General features: G+C 45.3%; 1 protein-coding gene across 4 annotated transcripts in view; it reads right to left on the reverse strand.

The window, feature by feature from the left end:
* Positions 1-19,368, reverse strand: part of LOC144679903 (myosin light chain, embryonic-like) — a 39,675-nt gene extending 20,307 nt beyond the window's left edge. For 3 of the 4 annotated variants that reach the window (XM_078540853.1, XM_078540852.1, XM_078540849.1), the window contains exons 1-4: positions 19,087-19,278; positions 16,896-16,923; positions 7,874-8,023; positions 5,165-5,338 (exon numbers count right to left, since the gene is read on the reverse strand). In XM_078540853.1, the coding sequence (XP_078396979.1) occupies positions 5,165-5,338; positions 7,874-8,023; positions 16,896-16,923; positions 19,087-19,194 (460 nt within the window). In that variant the 5' untranslated portion in view covers positions 19,195-19,278. Of the gene's footprint in view, positions 1-5,164; positions 5,339-7,873; positions 8,024-16,895; positions 16,924-19,086 lie in introns of all 4 variants that reach the window. The other variant, XM_078540850.1, reaches the window with a different exon arrangement.
* Positions 19,369-19,774: the final 406 nt, after the last annotated feature.

Raw genomic sequence — 19,774 nt, forward strand, 5'->3', positions numbered from 1 at the left:
GTTGTGGTAGTGCATATAGCTATGGCTTCTTCACCTAAACCTTTGAGCTCCATCCCATAGAAGGACCAGGATTGAAGGTGCATGGGAGAACCATCATCTCCAAGTTTCCCTTCAAATCATGCTTCACCTCAGTTTGGAAATGTATCACTGATCTCTCATCGCCATTGAATCAAAATCCTGGAGGTCCCTAACCAACAGCAGAGTAGGAACATGTTCACCATTTGGACTGCAGTAGATCAAGAGGAAAGCATTTCTCAAGAGAAACTAGGGATGGCTAATGAATGCCAGCCTTCCCAGTGACATAAAAAAAATACAGCAAATTACTATGGAAAAGCAGTTACTGTTGTTATGTAGACCAGTGTGACAGTCATTATTCACCAGCAACATCCCACATATGAATGCCAGTTTAATTGCCAGTTCAATTTAACTGGCCAATTAAGGCCAGTTAAATTATTTGTTTGGAAAAATGTTGACCAGAATGCTAGGAGCACTCCTACTCTTCAGCCAATCTGAAGGAGATTTGAGTTGTGAAAAATATTGCTGTGACAAATGTGCAGTGGACTGTAGGTAACTAAGTGTATTTCTGAAGAAAACAGTTTGAGGGATATAGTGAAAAGAGGATTGGTAGGGTTGAGCTATGAGAAAAGGACAAGCTTATTGAAGTTAGTGGTGTTTCTTGTTCCTAAACATGTTAATATTCTTATAAAGGAATTACAATGTCAGAACTTAGAAAGGTAGAGGGAAAAAGGAATGATATTAACTGCAAACTGTTGTTGATAAGGAGGCCCTTTGGTGTTTGCCAAACACTTGAGAAGGTCAGATTGGTCATTAAAATATCTGCATGCCCCTGTCCATGATGCTGGAGGTCACTTTATCCTTATGTCTGTAGTGATGTGTTTCCATTTTAGTTCCTCTGATCTAATTCCCATAGCCATTGTCCTTCCAGCCCCTCCCCCACCAGTAAATTGGCAGATTCCCAGGCAGTTGCAAAGAATGAGACAGCCCACTCAGCCCATTCAAGGGCATATCTTACAGTGATGTTGTTCATCCATATTGGGAGTTTTCTGAATGAGCTAAATTCTTAGAACAACCAGGAATAGACCTACCCTTGGATGCCTGAAATAGTGCCCAACCCAGATTAATCTCTCACTGTACCAAAAACTGAAGCTGCCACTGTGCTAACTATTTCTAATGTGTTTTTTCCCCCTTGTTTCCTTTTCATGTGAAGGACCAGGGACAAGAAAAGGCCATCAGCTCCATTAAAGTCCATCCCAACCAAACACTCTAAAGTCCTTAGAGGATGTTAAAGTCTTCCTTTATTTCCTTACTTGGCATGTTATTCCAGACATTTATCAGCCTTTGCATGAAGAAATTCTTTCTGTATCTGTTCTAAATTTACTTTTTACTTGTGCCTTATTTTTAGTAACATTCAGGCTGCAGCATAGAGCTGGTATAGACATGGTAGGGTTGATTTTAACCCGTATGGTTAAGCAGTTAAAATGCAACAATGTATACCCCTCTGCATCTGGTTGCCTTCCTGTGGGTTGCATTTTTACCCTGTTCTATCGAACAGGTGAGTAGGGCACCTGATAGAAATAGTGGGTGTTTCTTTAAATATGAATCCCCCATTATCAACATTCTGGGGGTTATCGTTGACAAGAAACTGAACTGGACTAGCCATATAAATAATGTGGCTACAAGAGCAGGTCAGAATCGTGCGACAAATAACTCGCCTCTTGACTCTCCAAAGCCTGTTCACTATCTACAAGGCACAAGTCAGGAGTGTGATGGAATATTCCCCACTTGCCTGGATGAGAGAAGGTCCCACAACACTCAAGAAGCTGGACACTGCCCAGGACAAAGCAGCCTGCTTGATTGGCACCACATCCACAAACATTCACTCCCTCCACCACCGAGGCACAGTAGCAGCAGTGTGTACCATCTACAAGATGCACTGCAGAAATTCACCAAAGCCTTCCACAGCACCTTCCAAACCCACGACCACTACCATCTAGAAGGACAAGGGCAGGAAATAGATAGGAACACCACCGCCTGGAAGTTCCCCTCCCAGTTGCCTGGGATGAAACATTTAAGTTATGAAGAGAGGTTGGATAGACTTGGATAAAAACAAAAAACTACTGCGGATGCTGGAAATCCAAAACAAAAACAGAATTACCTGGAAATTCTTTTCCCACCTATTTCCATTATTTTTAAATCTATACCTGTAATGCCCTGTCAGTCTTTCCACCTCACCCCCACTAGAGCTGTACCTTGAGTGTCCAACCATCCATTCTTAATTAGCACATTCTCTTAGATAATATCACCACCTTCAACACCTCTTTGTTCCTTTATCTGTGACATCTTTTGATTATCTGCTCCTATCACTGCTTGCTTGTCCCTACAACCACCCCCAACCCCCCCAACTTCTCTCTCTCTCTCTCCCCCCCCTCCCCACCTTAAACCAGCTTACATTTCACCCCTCTCTTATTTTTACTTAGTTCTGTTGAAGGGTCATGAGGACTCGAAACGTCAACTCTTTTCTTCTCCGCCGATGCTGCCAGACCTGCTGAGTTTTTCCAGGTAATTCTGTTTTTGTTTTGGATAGATTTGGGTTGTTTTCGTTGGAGCAGAGAAGACTGAGGGGCGAACTGATCGAGGTGTTCAAGATTATGAGGGGCATGGACAGGGTGGATAGGGAGCAGCTGTTCCCCTTAGTTGAAGGGTCAGTCACGAGGGGACATAAGTTCAAGGTGAGGGGCAGGAGGTTTAGGGGGGATGTGAGGAAAAACTTTTTTACCCTGAAGGTGGTGACGGTCTGGAATGCACTGCCTGGGAGGGTGGTGGAGGCGGGTTGCCTCACATCCTTTAAAAAGTATCTGGATGAGCACTTGGCACGTCATAACATTCAAGGCTATGGGCCAAGTGCTGGTAAATGGGATTAGGTAGGTAGGTCAGGTCTTTCTCACGTGTCGGTGCAAACTCGATGGGCCGAAGGGCCTCGTCTGCTCTGTGATTCTGTGAAGTCACTCACCATCCTGACTTAGAAATATATTGCTGTCTCTTCACTGTCGCTGGGTCAAAATCCTGGAACTCCCTTCCTAACAGCACTGTGAGTGTACCTACACCACATGGACTGCAGCGGTTCAAGAAGGCAGCTCACCATCACCCTCTCAAGGACAACGAGGGATGAGCAATAAATGCTGGCCCAGCCAGCGAAGCCTATATTCCGTGAATGAATAATTAAAAAATGCAGATCAGGCTCCAAGGATGTTATCTAGGCCCTACCACAATTTTAGCCTGAGGCCTGCTCGGAGTAAACTGTTGTGGTTTCTCCACCAGGCTAACCTACTGGCAAGCAGATCCAGATCCTAGAACCTGCCCTGGACTCCCGGCAGGACACTGATGGCAGCCAAGCAGATGAGGCCCAGGGAGCTAAATTCTCCCAGGCCCTGTGCAGTGGAGGGCTGGATGGTACGCCTCAGCTCACTACCCACAAAGCTCTCGTCAGCAGTTAAAAGTTGGGCTGATGTCTAAAGGCCTCTTTCTGAATTGTAAACAATGAGTAAGATCTTTCAGTGCATCCTAATTCATGCATTCATAGAAAATCTATGAGTTTCTTAAATGATTTTCAATTGGTGTTTTAACCACCAATGATTAGTCAGGCAGAGACTAGGGGCTGGGTTTTCAGGCCGCTAGAATTGGGGTTAAAAATTAACACTGCCAACTGGCACACCAGTTCCCTGGCTCTATTCCGCTTCTAGGTAATTTTGTGGAGGCTGGATTGGAGCAGGAAGGGCTACCCACCCACATGCGATGGGTAGCTGATCAGACTCATGATTGGCACCCCATCCACAAACATTCACTCCCTCCACCACCGATGCATAGTAGCAGCAGTGTGTACCATCTACAAGATGCACCGCAGGAACTCACCAAGGCTTCTTAGACAGCACCTTCCAAACCCACGACCACTACTATCTAGAAGGACAAGGGCAGCAGATACATGGGAACACCACCACCTGGAAGTTCCCCTCCAAGCCGCTAACCATCCTGACTTGGAAATATATCGCTGTTCCTTCACTGTTGCTGGGTCAAAATCCTGGAACTCCCTCCCTAACAGCACTGTGGGTGTACCTACACCACATGGACTGCAGCAGTTCAAGAAGGCAACTCACCCCCGCTTTCTCAAGGGCAATTTCAGATGGGCAATAAAAGCTGGCCCAGCCAGCGACACCCACATCCAATGAATGAATTAAAAAAATAAAACTACAGCAAGAGCCTTTAGGGTGAAAAGAAAGCAAATTGGAAACAAAAAATATCTTATTGTAGACTTCAAAGAAGTTCTGTAATGACAAAGCAACCAAGAACAATCTCCACTTAAATCAATAAACCTTCAACCTATTCAGAGAGCTTATAAATTGTCATATCTGTGTCACATTTCAATTAAATGTTCTCTCTCCCTTGGTCTGTTATCTGCCTCTTCTAGGACTAGAATCTCCAAGTCCATGAATATGACTCCCAACTCACCTATTGGCAGCCTTCAGCTCCATCAGCCAGGGTCTGCAACTCTATAAAATGGGATGTCCAGCACAACCAACCAGAAACACTAATTCAACCATCCAGAAACACTAACTCAACCAACCAGAAACACCAACTCAACCAATCAGAAACACCAATTCAACCAACTGGGACACCCAGGACCATGAACAAGGCCCTCCAGCTCTGTCAGTAAGACCTTTAACACAAATTTCAGCAGCTCTGGTGGCAAACAATTCCTTCAGTTAGCTTCAACTCTCCAGAAGTGGGGGTTCCTGTGGGTCCACCTTGAGTCTGCAACATGAATAATGGACACTACTAAAGAGAATAAGTGCAATAAACCTGCAAAACCAAAGGATTCAGCGCAGTTGATTGCCCCCACAATGATTACAATTATCTTGATCCTCTTGATTAGGAATCTGTTCAGGAAAATTTTAAAGAAGGAGAATAGAACATGTAATGACAGCCAAAGAATTGACAACAAGGTTTACGATCCGAAGGACTCTCAACTAGGGGCAATCAATGTTATCTTGTTCCCTCCTAATCCCATGAGAGCACAGTGACAGTCAAGGCTTTGGACTTATAATTGTCACACCCTTCACCAGAAATCAGTTAGTCCTGAGATACAGACCCAGTGTAGCTAAGACATGGCGAAGTTCAGCCCCCATTACTGTGCCATTTCCTTCTTTATCGAACACTCTCAGACCCTCAACGAAGTCCTCAAATGTGCCCTGGTCTTTAACCTTGCAGATATGTTGGTGCATGGGCAGAAATGTGTCGAAGTCCAACATCTTTGTATGCATCTCTGGAAAGTAAAGGAAATTAAAATTATTTTATTTTAAAAAAATATAATGACCGTATATAACTAGGTGCAACGTGCATGATGAATCCCATAAATATCTCTATTAGCATGCTGAGCAATCACTGTCCAAGTACTGTAAGTTCACCTAAAACATTGCAAAGTGAAAATGTCAGTTACAGTGGTTTCCCACTTAAATATCAAGACCTCTGGGACTAGATTTCTGGCCAAGATTGAGCTGCGGAAAATTCCAACGTCTCTGAGGAGTTTTTCACCTCCCAGTTGGAGTCAATTCGGCTGCTCAGGTAGCAAATTTAGTATATGACCATACAAATATACGAACAAGGAGCAGGAGTAGGCCATTCAGCCCCTCTAGCCTGCTCTGTCATTTAATAAGATCATGGTTGATCTGATAGTAGCCTGAAATCTGCATCCTACCTACCCCCGATAACTTGTCACCCTCTTGCTTACCAAGAATCTATCCGCCTTTGCCTTAAAAATTTAAGACTGCTTCCACCACCTTTTCAGGAAGAGAGTTCCAAAGACTCATGACCCTCTGACCCTCTGGTATCTGACCAAATCACATCAAGCACAAATTATGTTCTCCTTTACAGGTGTGTACTGTTACCTGACACTCTCCTGAATAGTTCTCAACTTGAATTAGTTTTCGAGTACTTTAAAAATCCAACATTACATGATAATCCTTATTTTATTAAGATTTAAACAACTACATGCACAACCTTCTACTGTTGCTTTACAAATGCCATTTTACAGATTACCTGTCCTGTCCATTCTAGACCTAACCAGTTGTCTAACTGATACATTGTCCGATGTTGATTGTTAAATGACTGTCTTAATGCTCATACTCAAATTAAAACATTGACACTTAACTGAGGTAGGAGGATATCTATATATGCTCAGACTATAACATTGGCATTTAACTAAGATCGGATGATGCTTATAAATACTCATACAATACCGCAGCAGAGAATGTTCTAATTTTGAGAGGATGGTAGATACGTTTTCGGTGGGCAGGACTACTGATAGCATTGTGGGAGTTTCTTCAGCACATGGATTGCAGCAGTTCAAGAAGGCAGCCCACCATCACCTTTTCAGGGGTAATTACAGATGGGCAATTAATGTTGGCCGTACCAGTGACATCCACATCCCAAAGATGAATTTTAAAAAGTACATCATACAATCACCCCAAGAAAGGAAATTAATAGTTTCATCATTTTTATTAATTCATGGGATGTGTCATTAAAGCCAGTATTTATTGCCCATCTCTAATTGCCTTGAGAAATTGCTGGTGAGCTGCCTTCTTGAACGGCTGCAGTCTGTGTGGTGAAGCTTCTTCTATAGTTTTTAAGAAGGGACTCCTAGAATTTTGACCCAGTGACAATGAACGAAGAGTGATATATTCCCAAGTCAGGTTGGTGTTAGACATGGGGGGACCTTGTAGTTTTGTAGTTGGTGGTGCTCCCATGTGCCTGCTGCCCTAATCCTTCTCGGCAGTAGAAGTCTAGGGTTTGACAAGTTGCTGCAGTGCATCCTGTAAATAATACATACTGCAGCACCTTTGGAATTAATATTTAAGGTGGTGGAATGGGTGCCATTCAAGCAGGCTACTTTGTCTTGGATGGTGTCGAGCTTCTCAAGTGTTGTTCGAATGGCACTTATCCAGGCAATAGAAAAGTATTCCATCTCATTCCTGGCTTGTCTTACAGGTAGTTGAAAGGCTTTGAGGAGGCAGATAATGAGTCATTTGTTGCAGAAAACCCAGTCTCTGACATGTTCTTGTAGCCACAGTATTTATATGGTTGGGCCAGTTAAGTTTCTGGTCAATGGTGAACCTGCATGATGTTGATGGTGGGAGTTTTGCTATAGTAACACCATTGAATGTCAGGGGGAGGTGGTTACATTTTAGTTGTTGGACATGTTCATTGCCTGGCATTTCTGTGGCATGAATGTTACTTACTGCTTATCAACCCAAGCCTGAAAGTTGCCCAGGTCGTACTATATGTGGACGCAGACTATTTCATTGGCTGGGATTTTCCTGCCCCACTGGGGCGGGACCCACCACAGGGAATGCGGCAGGCTAGGCAAAAGTCCATTGATTTTTGGCAGGACTGGAACATTACAGCAGTGGGCGGGACCCGAAAATCCCAGCCATTACCTGAATAGTTGTGAATGCTACTGAAAATTGTGCAATCAACAGTGAACATCCCCGCTTCTGGCCTTCTGATTGAGGGAATGTCATTGATGAAGCAGCTGAAGATGGTTGGGCTGAGGTAATCTCCTGGGGTTGAGACAATTAGCCTGCAACATGGGTATGATTCCATTCAATGGAGAGTTCCCCACCTCCCAATTCCCATTGACTTCAATTTTACAAGGGCCCCTTGATACCACATTTAGTCAAATGCTGCCTTAATGTAAAGAGTCGCCACTCTCACCTCACCTCAAAAATAACAAAGATTGTTCTTTCACCAAACGGAGTTACCTTGCTTTTCTTTGTTAATCTATGCTCTTTTAAACACTTACCATCTTGTTTGGGTCTCCCTAAGACCTTCAGAACTTCTGCATTGGTTGGGTTCTGACCTAGAGCACGCATGACATCACCACACTGGGCATAAGTGATCTTCATCTCTGAGGTGGGTGTTCTGTCAAACAGGGTGAATGCCTCCTTGAAATCTGAAAGAAGAAAACAATCAAAGAAATGTGACATGTCATGTGGAGACATGGACATTCCGTGCAATGGTTCTGATTACCTACTCACTACCAAGACACTGAGTCATGCTGGTGCAAGGTGCTACTGATTCAAAGCCCATTTTCATGTCACAGTAGGGGGGAAGGCAAATTGGTGTCAAACTTGCCTCCCATGCTAAACTACTCTCACATGCATCTTGTTCACTATCTCAAACTAGTGCCCACTTAGATTAGCGGTTGTCTTGCAACAGCTCTGCTGTCTAACTTCAAGAATAAGAATATTGAGGAACTGGAGGAAGAACAAAAAAGATTTATGAAGAGAATACCAGAACTGTGAGGTTATACTTATCAGGAAAGGATGAACAACCTGCATCTCTTTTCTCTTAAACAGAGAAGGCTGAGGGGTGACCTTCTTTAAAATCATGAAAGGTTTTGATAGAGTAGACACAGTGTTCCCAGTTGTGAGGAAGAGCAAACTAGAGGACATCAATATAAGATGATCACCAAGAAATAACATCGGGAATTCAGGAGAAACTCCTTTGCTCAGAAAGTGGTGATAATGTGGAGCTCACTACCACATAGAGTAGTTGAGGAAATTAGTGTAGATGCAGTTGAGGAAGCTAGATGAGCATATGAAGGAGAAAGAAATATAGGGTTATGCTGATGGAGTTAGATGAAGAAGGATGAGAGGAGCTCTAGTGGAGGATAAATGACAGCATGAACTGGTTAAACTGAATGGCCTATTTCTGTGCTTATACTCTATATGTAATTCTATGTAATAAGATGAGCCAAAGTAGGAGACTATATTAGACCCAAATAGAGTGAGTCTCAGTCTAAATGAATCAGTGATTTGGTGGGTGTATTTTGTGTGTCTAGGGGCGGAATCATCCCAGATTTGCACAAAGTGTGGTAGCGGGCAGGAAAAACGACATTTTACCCGCTGGCTGTAAAGGCAACTTCTCACGCCGTATTGCCCCAATCCCGCCGCATTAATTATGCATTCCTGGGAAACACACCTTTTTGTTGGTGGGCGGGCTCTCATTCACCCGCCATGCTATCACCATGCAACTTCCTCACGCCAAGCACCATATTTAAAGTGAAACTGCGCACACACCTCTCAGTGCTTCCAGCCCAGGACTGCTGCACAGAAGACATGGCCCCAAAAGGCAAGAAGACTGCAGCCCACCGGTTTAGTGATGTGTCCCTTGAGTTCCTTTTGGATGCTGTGGAGGCCTATCATGATATCCTGTACCCCTGCTGTGCCAGCAACATCACCAATCCAGCTTGGGAGGCGGTGGCAACAGTGGTCAGTGCCAACGCCCTGCAAAAGAGTGCCGAAAAAGGATGAATGATCTCTTCCGTTCCACCAGGGTAAGTCACTCTTCTCATCACTCTCAGCTCACACACTCATAAACCATCACGCATCCACAGGGCCCTCACTTCCTGCCAGTTCAAGGGACATCGCCATTCACTCTCTCATACACACCTTTGGTACCAGGATCATTGTCCTGATCCTGTCCGTGGGACCACTCATCACCCACACATGCCAGGCATACTTATCATCTGGCCTGGCAGGCGTCCTGCTTACAATCTCTCCATCTCTATTCATGCAGGACAAGCTGGCACACAACAAGAAGGAGAGGTTGCAAACTGGTGGAGGAATGCCTGAAATCAAGGTCCTCACGGTCTTTGGAAATAGAGTCATCCAGCTGGCTGGCGAGGACCTGGACTGTTCCTGTGCTGACAGTGAGGTTGAGGGTGCTCTACCAAGTGAGGATCCAGCAGTGCAACATCCATTAGACAACCATGCTGTGAGTGATGTATCTTGTTTCACAGGCCCCTGCCATGTACTAATTATCTCTCCTTGCTTTTGCAAGCACATCTGGGAAACAGCCAAGGGGGAGCCCATGACCCAGGTCCTCGACTCAAGCCCCAAAGAAACCTCTGAAGAGGAATCTGAGGACACCTTAATCGAAGACCTGTCGCAGTGCTCAACCACCCCTTCCACCAACACAGAGACACACACCTCGGTGGGACCTAGCTTTAGAGTCGCCTTGGGATCACAATCTGGTGAGCACATTGCACTGTCTGATCCACAGCAGGCAGCGGCAGGGACTTCCCAGGTCTCCAGCACTCGGAGGACTGCTGGAGGCCAGAAATATGCTGAGTCCAAATAAGATGATGAGCCTCTGGAGTTGCTGGAGCTGCAAAGGCAAGCTTGGGAACATCAGGAAGGGATGTCCACTGCACTCCTCAGATTGCAGGGCACGATGGAGGAGTCCATCTGCCTTCAGGCTGGGGTGATAGCGCCGGTATTGCAACGCACCGAGGTCAACACTGGTAGGATGGTGGCCGCCATGGAGACATTGGTCCAGGACGTCGGTCGTGCACAGCTGCGCGGGATGAATTCCATCGCTAATGCCATAGTTGGCCTCCAACAGTGTCAATGTGAGAGGGGTGCAGGCAGCTCAATCTTACTCCAGCTATCCCTTCTCCTCAAGGAGTCAGCCAGGGCCCCTTGGGCACCCGTAGGGAGGAGGATCAGCAGGTGCACACCCCGGGGCCATCCACCCAGGTGACTCTGGGAATGTCTGGCCCATCCGAATTTCCTCTTCCTGTGACCCCAACAGCTCCAGCTCCACAGGCCGAGGAGGGTGCCACTGCCTCACAGCAGGATCCTGAAAGCAGGCCGGGGCCCTCCAAGTCTTGGTCCTCCAGAGGACGCCCGCCAAGGTAATCACAAACAGGGTATAGCAGTCAGCAAGCTGCCTCCACCTCCGCTGTGGATATCTGGGGAGCACCAAGATGTAGCGACAGGGTTAGGAAAGTTAAGAAGATATAATTGCACAGCTAGGGCATGGGTGTTAATCACTTCTATGTAATGTTAACTATTGTAAATAAATTCCCAAGAATGTCTCCCTGCCTTTGGCTCCTTGTTCTGATGAGCAGTGTTCGTGTAACTCAGGTGTGAGACCTTGGTTCCTGCACAAGACAAAGGCAGGTGTCTCAGTGCAGGGCCTCTTCCCTGTGCTTTGTGCAGCCTTCAGACCAAAGTGATGGTCCTGCCTCATACTCACTGGACATATTAGTGATGCCTGTACCTTGATGGTGCTTGTCATTGCTGTCAAAATGTCGTTGGCAGATGTCACAGGGCACGGTATTTCTCCCTGTGTGCTCTTAGCACCTTTAAAGTGGGGCTAACACCCACCTTGTCAGCATCTGTGACCAGTGACGCTGTGCTCCTGAAGGGGTCAGATGCTGAAAGCTGACAAAGGATCAGGTTCATTTAAAGTTCCAAGGCTGCGTCTCTATGATATGACCCTGATCACAGAGTGCAAGTGAGCTGCCCTCGGCCAGACAGGAGGCAAACATTCACAGAGGCAATGTGAAGATCTCTGGAGTGTCCTCACTGCATGTCATCATCGTCCTCCTGGGATTGAGCAACTATTAGGGCCTCCGCTGCATCTCCATGATAGGAGCATTATCACAGTGGGTATGTGTGCTGCCGTCAGCCAGACAGGAGTAAAACATTCACAGATGTGATGTGAGGATCTATGGTGTCTCCTCACTGCATGTCGCCGTCATCTTCCACAAATCTAGCAGCTATGAGGGCCTCCTGAGCTTGCCTGACTTGTCTGGCCAGTGCGAGGGCCTCATTGCCATCATTGTCGCCTTTGAGGACCTCCTCACTCTCATCACCATCGACATCCTGCTCATTGGAAGAGATGTCCAGCTCCTCCATCTCCTCCTCAGCCAGCTCCTCTCCCCGTTGCCGCTCCAGGTTGTAAAGGGCGCAGCAGGTGACGACGATGCGTGACACCCTCTGTGGATTATATTGCAGGGCTCCAGGCAACGAAACCTCATTTTCAGCATCCTGATGGTTTGCTCCACCAAGATGCAGGTTGCAGCATGAGTCTCGTTATACCTTTGCTCTGCTGCAGTCTGAGGCTGCCACATGGGTGTCATCAGCCATGTCCTCTATGGGTAGCCCTGGTCGCTGAGGAGCCATCCCTGCAGCCTCTGTGGACCCTGGAAGACGTCAGGAAGCTGTGAATGACTGAGAATGTAGGAGTCATGGACACACCCTGGAAACAAGTTCAGACCTGCCAGATGCGTTTGTGGTGGTTGTGCAAACCAGCTGCACATTCAGCGAATAGAAGTCCTTGAGGTTGACATAGTTGTCCACCTGTTGCGATAGAGATCTGAGCGCCACGTAAGTGTAGTCGATCGCACCCTGTACCTGTGGGAAACCTGAGATCTGGGCAAATACATTCATTCTTGCATCCTGGCTTTCCTAGTCCCGAGCGAAATGCACAAAGTTGTGTGCTCTCGCGAAGATGGCGTCCATGGCTTCATGGATGCATTTTTGGGTGGAAGCTTGCGATATCCCACAGAGGTCACCTGTAGATCCCTGAGAGGAGCCACTGGTATAAAAATTGAGCGCCGCGGTCACTTTCACGGCCACTGGCAGTGGGTGCCCTCCATGCCCCTGTGGTGCCAAACCCTGCAGTAGCTGGCAGATGTGACTGACCAGTTCCCTAGACGTGCACAATCTTCAGCAAAACTGGTTCTCAGTCACCTGCAGGAATGAAAGGCAGCGTCTATAGACCCTGGGTCTAGCCAGGCTCACTGTGGTCTTCAGCGGTGTGTGCTGGAGCCCCTGCCACCCCTTCCTGAGAATGCTACTCCTCCCTCTGCGCAGCCAGGTGCCTCTGTCACTCTCTTCTCCACTCCCTGTGCACAGCTAGTTCACCAGGCTCCATGCTCCTGATGTATTCCTCCTGCAGGATGAAAGAGTGAGACAAGTGGGTTAGCTTGGGTGTTCTAAGAACCTCTCTTGGTTAAGTCTGAAGGCCCCTTAACGCATCCCGGAGAGTGCTGGTTACCACTTGGTTGGCCAGAATTTAGTCACTGCATGGCTGCCAGAAACACCACCCTCCTCATTCCCACTCCACCTGACAGGTTGACAGCAGCTTTGCCTATTGGATTGCATACTGTGCTCTCAGCTCAGGCGTAGGCATTCTCCTAACCCACACTTCAAGGCTGTGCTGTTAGCTTGAACCATGGGGGAGACTGGTCCAAACCAGAATGATGACATTGCAAGACGCTGTGAGTGCCTCCACCAGTGACTGCTCCATGGCCAGCTTGAGCAAGGAGATTGTACAACGTGCCCAGTCGTCCAACTGTTTCTGCAGTCCACTAAAACGCTCATTAGTTTGCAGTCTGTGCCCAAGGGGTGAAAAGCTCTGGAGCACTTGGTGGCACTTTCATGCCTCTGCGTTCCTTTAGTGGGCAGTTAAGCCAGAGGCCCGACTCCAAGCATGTCAATGCAGCTGTGCCTGAACTGTCTCAGTTGCGGAGGAATGGTAACTTTATACAAGGTTTCCCTGATGTGTGGCCGCTTCCCTTTCCCCACCCCTCAAGTGCTTGTGCACTACCATCAACCACAGGGCAGCCCTTGCCCCTCCCCATCATCTAGCCTCAACTGCAGGGCAGCCCTTATCCCCTGAAGTCACCTTGACCACAGTGCAGCCCCAAGTCACCTCCACCTTGAAGTCCAAAAGGCGACCCTGGCGAGCACTGCGCCAACTTACTGTGTTCTCATCTCCGAGTTCCCCTTGTAGTGCAGCCTGCCAAGTGCACACCTTAAATATGCTGTTGTGAAACACGTCGGCATGATTGTAAGCGGATGTGCTTATAATGAGATACAGATGTATTACAATGAGGTTCCCACATCCTATGGTGGGAAACGTGGCCCGCCATTGATGGGTAGAGCAGGCAATTGCAAAATGGTTTCATGACTTCTTGAAACTGATTTTTGGCCTTCTCGCCATATTGTCTGCTCGTGTTGCCAAATACGCCTGATGCCAGCGGGCACTGAAAGTTCCACCCTGGGTCTTTAGTTTGCATCAGTTTTCTGATAGCGTCAGTGTCTGTGAGAGAATTCGTGGGGCAAATGGAAAGCACACAGGTAGATACGGCTGTGCCTGACATAACCTGAGGACTCTCTGAATTACACATGTTAGCAGTGGAGATGTGGGAAAATGGCTATCTGCAATTACACCTGAACACTGCAAACTAGCATAGTATGCCGATTTGAATAATTAAGCAATCTCTGCCTGAAACAGGCAGGCATGCTGTTGCCCACTAGAACATTGGGCACCAGTGGAGTGGTTGCATTTCCGCTCTTCTCAGTTTTCATCTGCTAGCACTGCCACAACCCCCGGCCACCAATTTATCTCTGACTGTGGCCGTCCCAAACTAGGTAGAGAAGGAACAAAAATAAAAATACCTGGAAAAACTCAACAGGTCTGGCAGCATCTGCTCTCCGCAGTTAACGTTTTTTGATTTCCAGCATCTGCAGTTTTTTGCTTTTATCTTAGGTCGAGAAGGATTTCAGGCCCTGTATTTCCATAGCCTGACTCTCGGCTGACTGAGGTAGTGACTGAGGTGGCTTTGATGTTTTGGTCATTTTTACTGTTACCCGCCAGCTCCCTCACCTCCCCACCACTATTTTTGTACCAGAAGAGAGAATCAAAGAAAAACGAACTGGAGGGAGTAATAGTAAAAATGTTGACGGCAAAACATTTTACTCCTTTCTTTCTCCAATTAGTTCCCTTCTGTCCCATTAAGTTGCTGACTCTAGCTGTTACTCAGCAATCCTTCCATGCCTCACCCAAGAAGCCAACCTTTTGTATTAAATTAAAGGCACTATACAAATACAAGTCGTTGCTATTGTTGTTGTGACCCTAAACAATCTGTGCTGCCAGGCTTTTTAACAGTGGGTGTGTATCACCATCAAGCCCAATCGTCTCCTTGTTCCTTGATTTCTAAACATAGTCACTGTATAATGATTAGGAGTGGAATCCTGGTTAATTTTCCTTGTATTGCAGGCAGAGATCAACAGGCAGTAACCTAACTGTTATTGTAGCTGCGACCAACTAAAGGAGGTGGGGATGGGTGGTTTCAGTGATAGCCCTCACCTCTGAGTCAAAAAGTTGTGGGTTTAAGCCCTATTTTAGGACTTGAACACATAATCTAGATTGAGTGCAGTCCTAATGGAATTCTGTACTATCAATAATGCCATCTTTTAAATAAGGCATTTAACTCTGTCTGCCCTCTCAGATGTATATAAATGACCCCATGATATTATTCAAAGAGGAACAGATGAGTTCTACTGGTATTTGGCCAAGATCTATCCCTCAACCACCAAACACCACCAAAACAGTTTATCTAGTCATTTTGTGAATTACTGTTTGCGGCAGCTTGCTGTGTGAAAATTGTCTGCAACATTTCCCTACATTACAACACTGATAGTACTTCAAAAAGTAATTTATTGTTTATTAATCGCTTTGGGATGCCCTGAGACCTTGAAGGCACTATAAAGGTCTTTCGACTCAACATAGACTATGGCTGAATTTTTTCCTTGTCGGACACGCTCAATCAGCAGGCTTGGGAGCAGTCGGGAAACGGCCAGCCAGCGTGAAATGCACACCGAAAAGCTCAGCGCTGCCGGGGTGGGGGTGAGAAGAGGGAGGGCGATGACATCACCACGGTGCTGGTGAGCACTTCAGGAGAGCTCCCTGAAGGCAGACAGCTGCCTCAGGGAACTGCAGACCTGCAAATAATAAAATAAAGCACATAAAGCTGCAAAAGAATGTCCATGCAGCACAATCAAGTACCTGAAAGCTGTCATGAAGAGATATTAATGCCTATAATGTTATTGGAAATTATTGTTAAATTGGAATTGTAGTAGGGTCTGTTTCTATGTGTGTGTCTGTGTGTGTTTTAATTAGATTAAAGCCAGCTAGTCTGGGTGTTTTGATGTGTAGTAGTTTGAGACGTTAATTAGATAAACTTAAGGAGAAGGTAAAGTGTAAATTTGCATTTGTTGAATAAACCATTCAAAAGAATGGGTAAAATCTTGCACCTAGCTGGAAGAGGTCAAGCAATATGTTTATATTACTAATAAAATTGGTGGAATGAAAGGATTATTGTTAAGAGAGGTAAAATTAAAAAACCTAGTAATACAATGGAAAATTTACATTTAATGGAAAAGCTAGGTATAAACAGAAAGGAGTTTGTGTGTGTAAGTCAGAGGCATTTAAGGTCTAACCAGCCTGCAAACCTACAACTGTATCTGCAAAGGAAACAAATTGAAAGGAACCTCACTTTGAATTTGTAAGGTTAAGTGTGCTTTGCCTGGTGTCTGTTTAAAGTACATGGGTTACTGTTGCCTTGGTGAAGATTTACCTGGGAATGATGAATTTGGGGATTTGTTTAAAAGTTATTATGGTAGTAATTTGTAGTCATGTGTATGTGTTTAATTTGTTGTTAAATTAATAAATGTTTAATTTAGTTTTATATAAAAATCCTTTCGCGGCTCGGTGGTCTTATTCCTGAATTCAGAGCTGCATCTTAAACATACCAATTGAAAATATAGGTTATGACAGTTGTTCAAGTTTCCCTCTGGGATTTAAACAACTCAGCCTTTACCAACTGCTGTGTCATAACAAAAGCACACCTCATAAAAATGCTGTCCCCAGATATTTCTTTTTATTTTATTTTCTCATCCCGCCCTTGGATGAGGTTTCATCAAAAATGTAAAGGCCACCTGGCTGATTCGCCTCTCCGCCAACCGTAAGGTTGGATGCGCCACAGAAAATAGCAGATAATTGCGCTGTTAATGGGCTTAATTGCCCGCTTAATTGTCAGCAGGCGCACGATCACCCGCAGAAAGTAAAATTCTGCCCATTTGTGTATCATGGGATTTCAGTACTGCATTCACCACACTTTATTGACTTTCTCCTATAATAAAACCGAGCTTTTGCAGTGTTGCTCATGTCTATAACCTTACCTTCAATCTGATCGGCATTGAATTCAAGCTGGAAAGGAAAGAATACTTGTGTCAGGTGGAAATTTTACAAGACCTGCTAAAAGAAATCAAACTTCTTAAAAATGAAAAAGATACCCAATAGCACAATGATATTTGTGTTCCTGACTAGTAACAACAAGAAGTTGCATTTAGTGCCTTTAAAGTAGTAAAACATTTCAATGTGCCTCACAGAAGGGTTACCAAACGAAATGTGATACTGAGACACATAAGGACAGCCAATGCCTTGATTTAATGGCTCATCCAGAAAACAGCACTTCAGACAGTTCAACTGTCGCTTGGTACTGCACTCAAGTGTCGGTCTAGGTTATGCGTTCCAATCTCTGGAACGGGGCTTGAACTCATGAAGTCTGAATCACATTGTTATCACTGAGATTACAACAAAAGTATAAAAAAGAGCCACAGGACCTAATCCAAGGGTAGAACCTTCGGCTCTGCTAGTGCGGGTGGGGCCCACTCGCCGAGGTGTAAAATGACGCGTGGTGACATCAGGCATGTGTCCCGGTGTCACCGCGCCTCAATTAGATTTTCGGCTGCACGCCCACCAAACTGTCAAAGGCCTATTAAGGCCATTTAAAAAGCCAATAAATCAATTAGCTGAGCTGCCCATCCAACCTTAATGTTGGCGGGCAAACAAAGAGCCCAGGCAGCCTTCACATTTTTCATGGAACCTCATCCACAGAGTGGGCATTTTGCTACTTTAAAGCCATATAAATGCAAGGTGCTGTTATAACTGGAAAAAAGTCAAATTTATTAGCCTTGCGAATAAGGTGATTGTTTCAGATGGGAGAGTAAAACAAAACTAGATCTCTTTGTTTTGTCCAAAATATATTTTAAGTGGATTTCCTACTTCTCAAGCAGAAGCATATATACTTATCTGTTTCAGGCACCCAGAGGTAGCACTAAACACTCCCAGTGCAGATACTGCAGATGTTAAGTATGGGATAAAGCTCCATCTACACTGTTCCATCAATTACCCACAGGTCAGTTATAGCACAGGTTAGAGACAGAATAAAGCACCTTCTACATTGTCCCATCAAATGCTCCTCTGTCTTGTCACATTTTCGATCAAGCCTTTCGTGCAACAAAACATCCCAAGGTAACTCAAAGGAGGAGCAATGGATAGCAATAGATTAGTACTGCTTTAGCATACAACTTTCTCATGTCCTGTTCAGGGCTGAGCTTATCTTCAAACTGAAATCCCACAATGTAACCACAAAATACCTCATATTTCCAATGCTGCAAATTCTGCCCATTTTTCCCATATTGCATTATTACCGCTGTTAAAACCCTTATCTACTCCTCTCTATCGCCAGGCACAACTACCCAAATGCTCCCCTCATCTTGCCTCAACCTGCATTTGTAATTTTAGTTTTTAAAAGTTTGTTCTTAGATATAAGAGCAATGACACAAAATCTCATTAATTGCCTAATTTCCTTGAGGAAGTTGTGGGGCCCCTTCTTATTGAACAGCAACAATAGTTTTGCAAATGAGTGGATTGATCAGCCACGTCAAAGGGCATTAAGAGCCAACAAGGTAGAATCGGAGTGGAGGCACATGTAAACCAGACTGAGTAGTGGCAGCTTCCCTTCCCTGCAGAGTATTAGTGAGCCATTTGGGTTTTCACAGCATTCTGACAGCTTTAATGTTAATTTTTCTGGCACCAGCTCACAGCATAGGAACATGGGAATTACTTAATGAGAAGATGAAAGGTCTATCTGGTTCACCTTTTACCATCCTGGTAGTCGCATGATACAAGTTATCAAATTTATTAAATTCTGTTTCACAATTCGCAATAGTAGGATTTGAACTTCTGGGCTGCTAGTCCAACATAACCACCTCACCGTATAAACTGTCGAACTCTGCTGTCTACAAATTATCCCTCACTGAGTTCTGCACCTGTCCTGGACTTCAAAATCCTTGTCCTTATCTACGAGTCCCTCGGTGCCTGGTCCCTTCCCAATCCTGCAACCCTTGAAACAAAGCACCCAAAGGAAAGATCTCTACCTGAAATCTTCAATATTTTTATTTCTAGATGTTAAACATGCCTGCATGAATTTTTCTATTTGTTTACAGTTTTCCCTTGATTAGGCAGGCCACTTTATATCTCATACTGAAAGAGACAGATCTTGCCCGTGGCGGGAGGTGTACTCACAGTTACTTTCTTGGGGTCGAATTCAGGCTCTTTGGGAACCTCTGGCTCAATAGGTTTTACCTCCTTCTTCGGTTCCTCTTTCTTGGGGTCAGGTTTCTTGGGCGCCATGTTTGAGTGTCAGAAAGAGATGAGAGGACTGCAAGGGGATGGGACAGAGGTTGAGCAGAGAACAGGCACACGATGTCTGGGACAGAGGCCTTTTATCTCTGGTCAGCTCTCCCAGGCATGCCACAGTATCATTTCTCCATACATTCCAGGCCTGACAATGCAGCCTTCACTATAAATGGAAAAAGCATCTGTTGCTATTTAAAAGCTTTGGACTTAGCATTGTTACCACCAGTCTTGGGATAGAAAACACTTTGAGTCGGCAAATCACAGAGATGATAAAGTCACAGTCCAGACTGTCAGTCACAGCAGCCTCTTCAGATCTTTTTAGATTTAAAGATACTGATTAAACAGCAGCCCATTCAGATCCTTTTAGATTTAATGGTACTCATTAAACAGCAGCATCCTGCAAAGTAAAGTTTGAACCAAATGGTGCTTTTTTCTAGTTTTTGTCCCCTTCTTTCCTGATTTAATTAGGGTACAGTTCCACAATTTGGAAAGTCCCTTTCCGGTACCTCCTGGCCATTCTTTTCAGATAAGACTATACTGTGAGTGTTATCTTGGTTTGTAGCATTGACCTCTC

Source organism: Cetorhinus maximus, chromosome 4 (genome assembly GCF_964194155.1).
Source record: "Cetorhinus maximus chromosome 4, sCetMax3.hap1.1, whole genome shotgun sequence".
Lineage (NCBI taxonomy): Eukaryota > Metazoa > Chordata > Chondrichthyes > Lamniformes > Cetorhinidae > Cetorhinus > Cetorhinus maximus.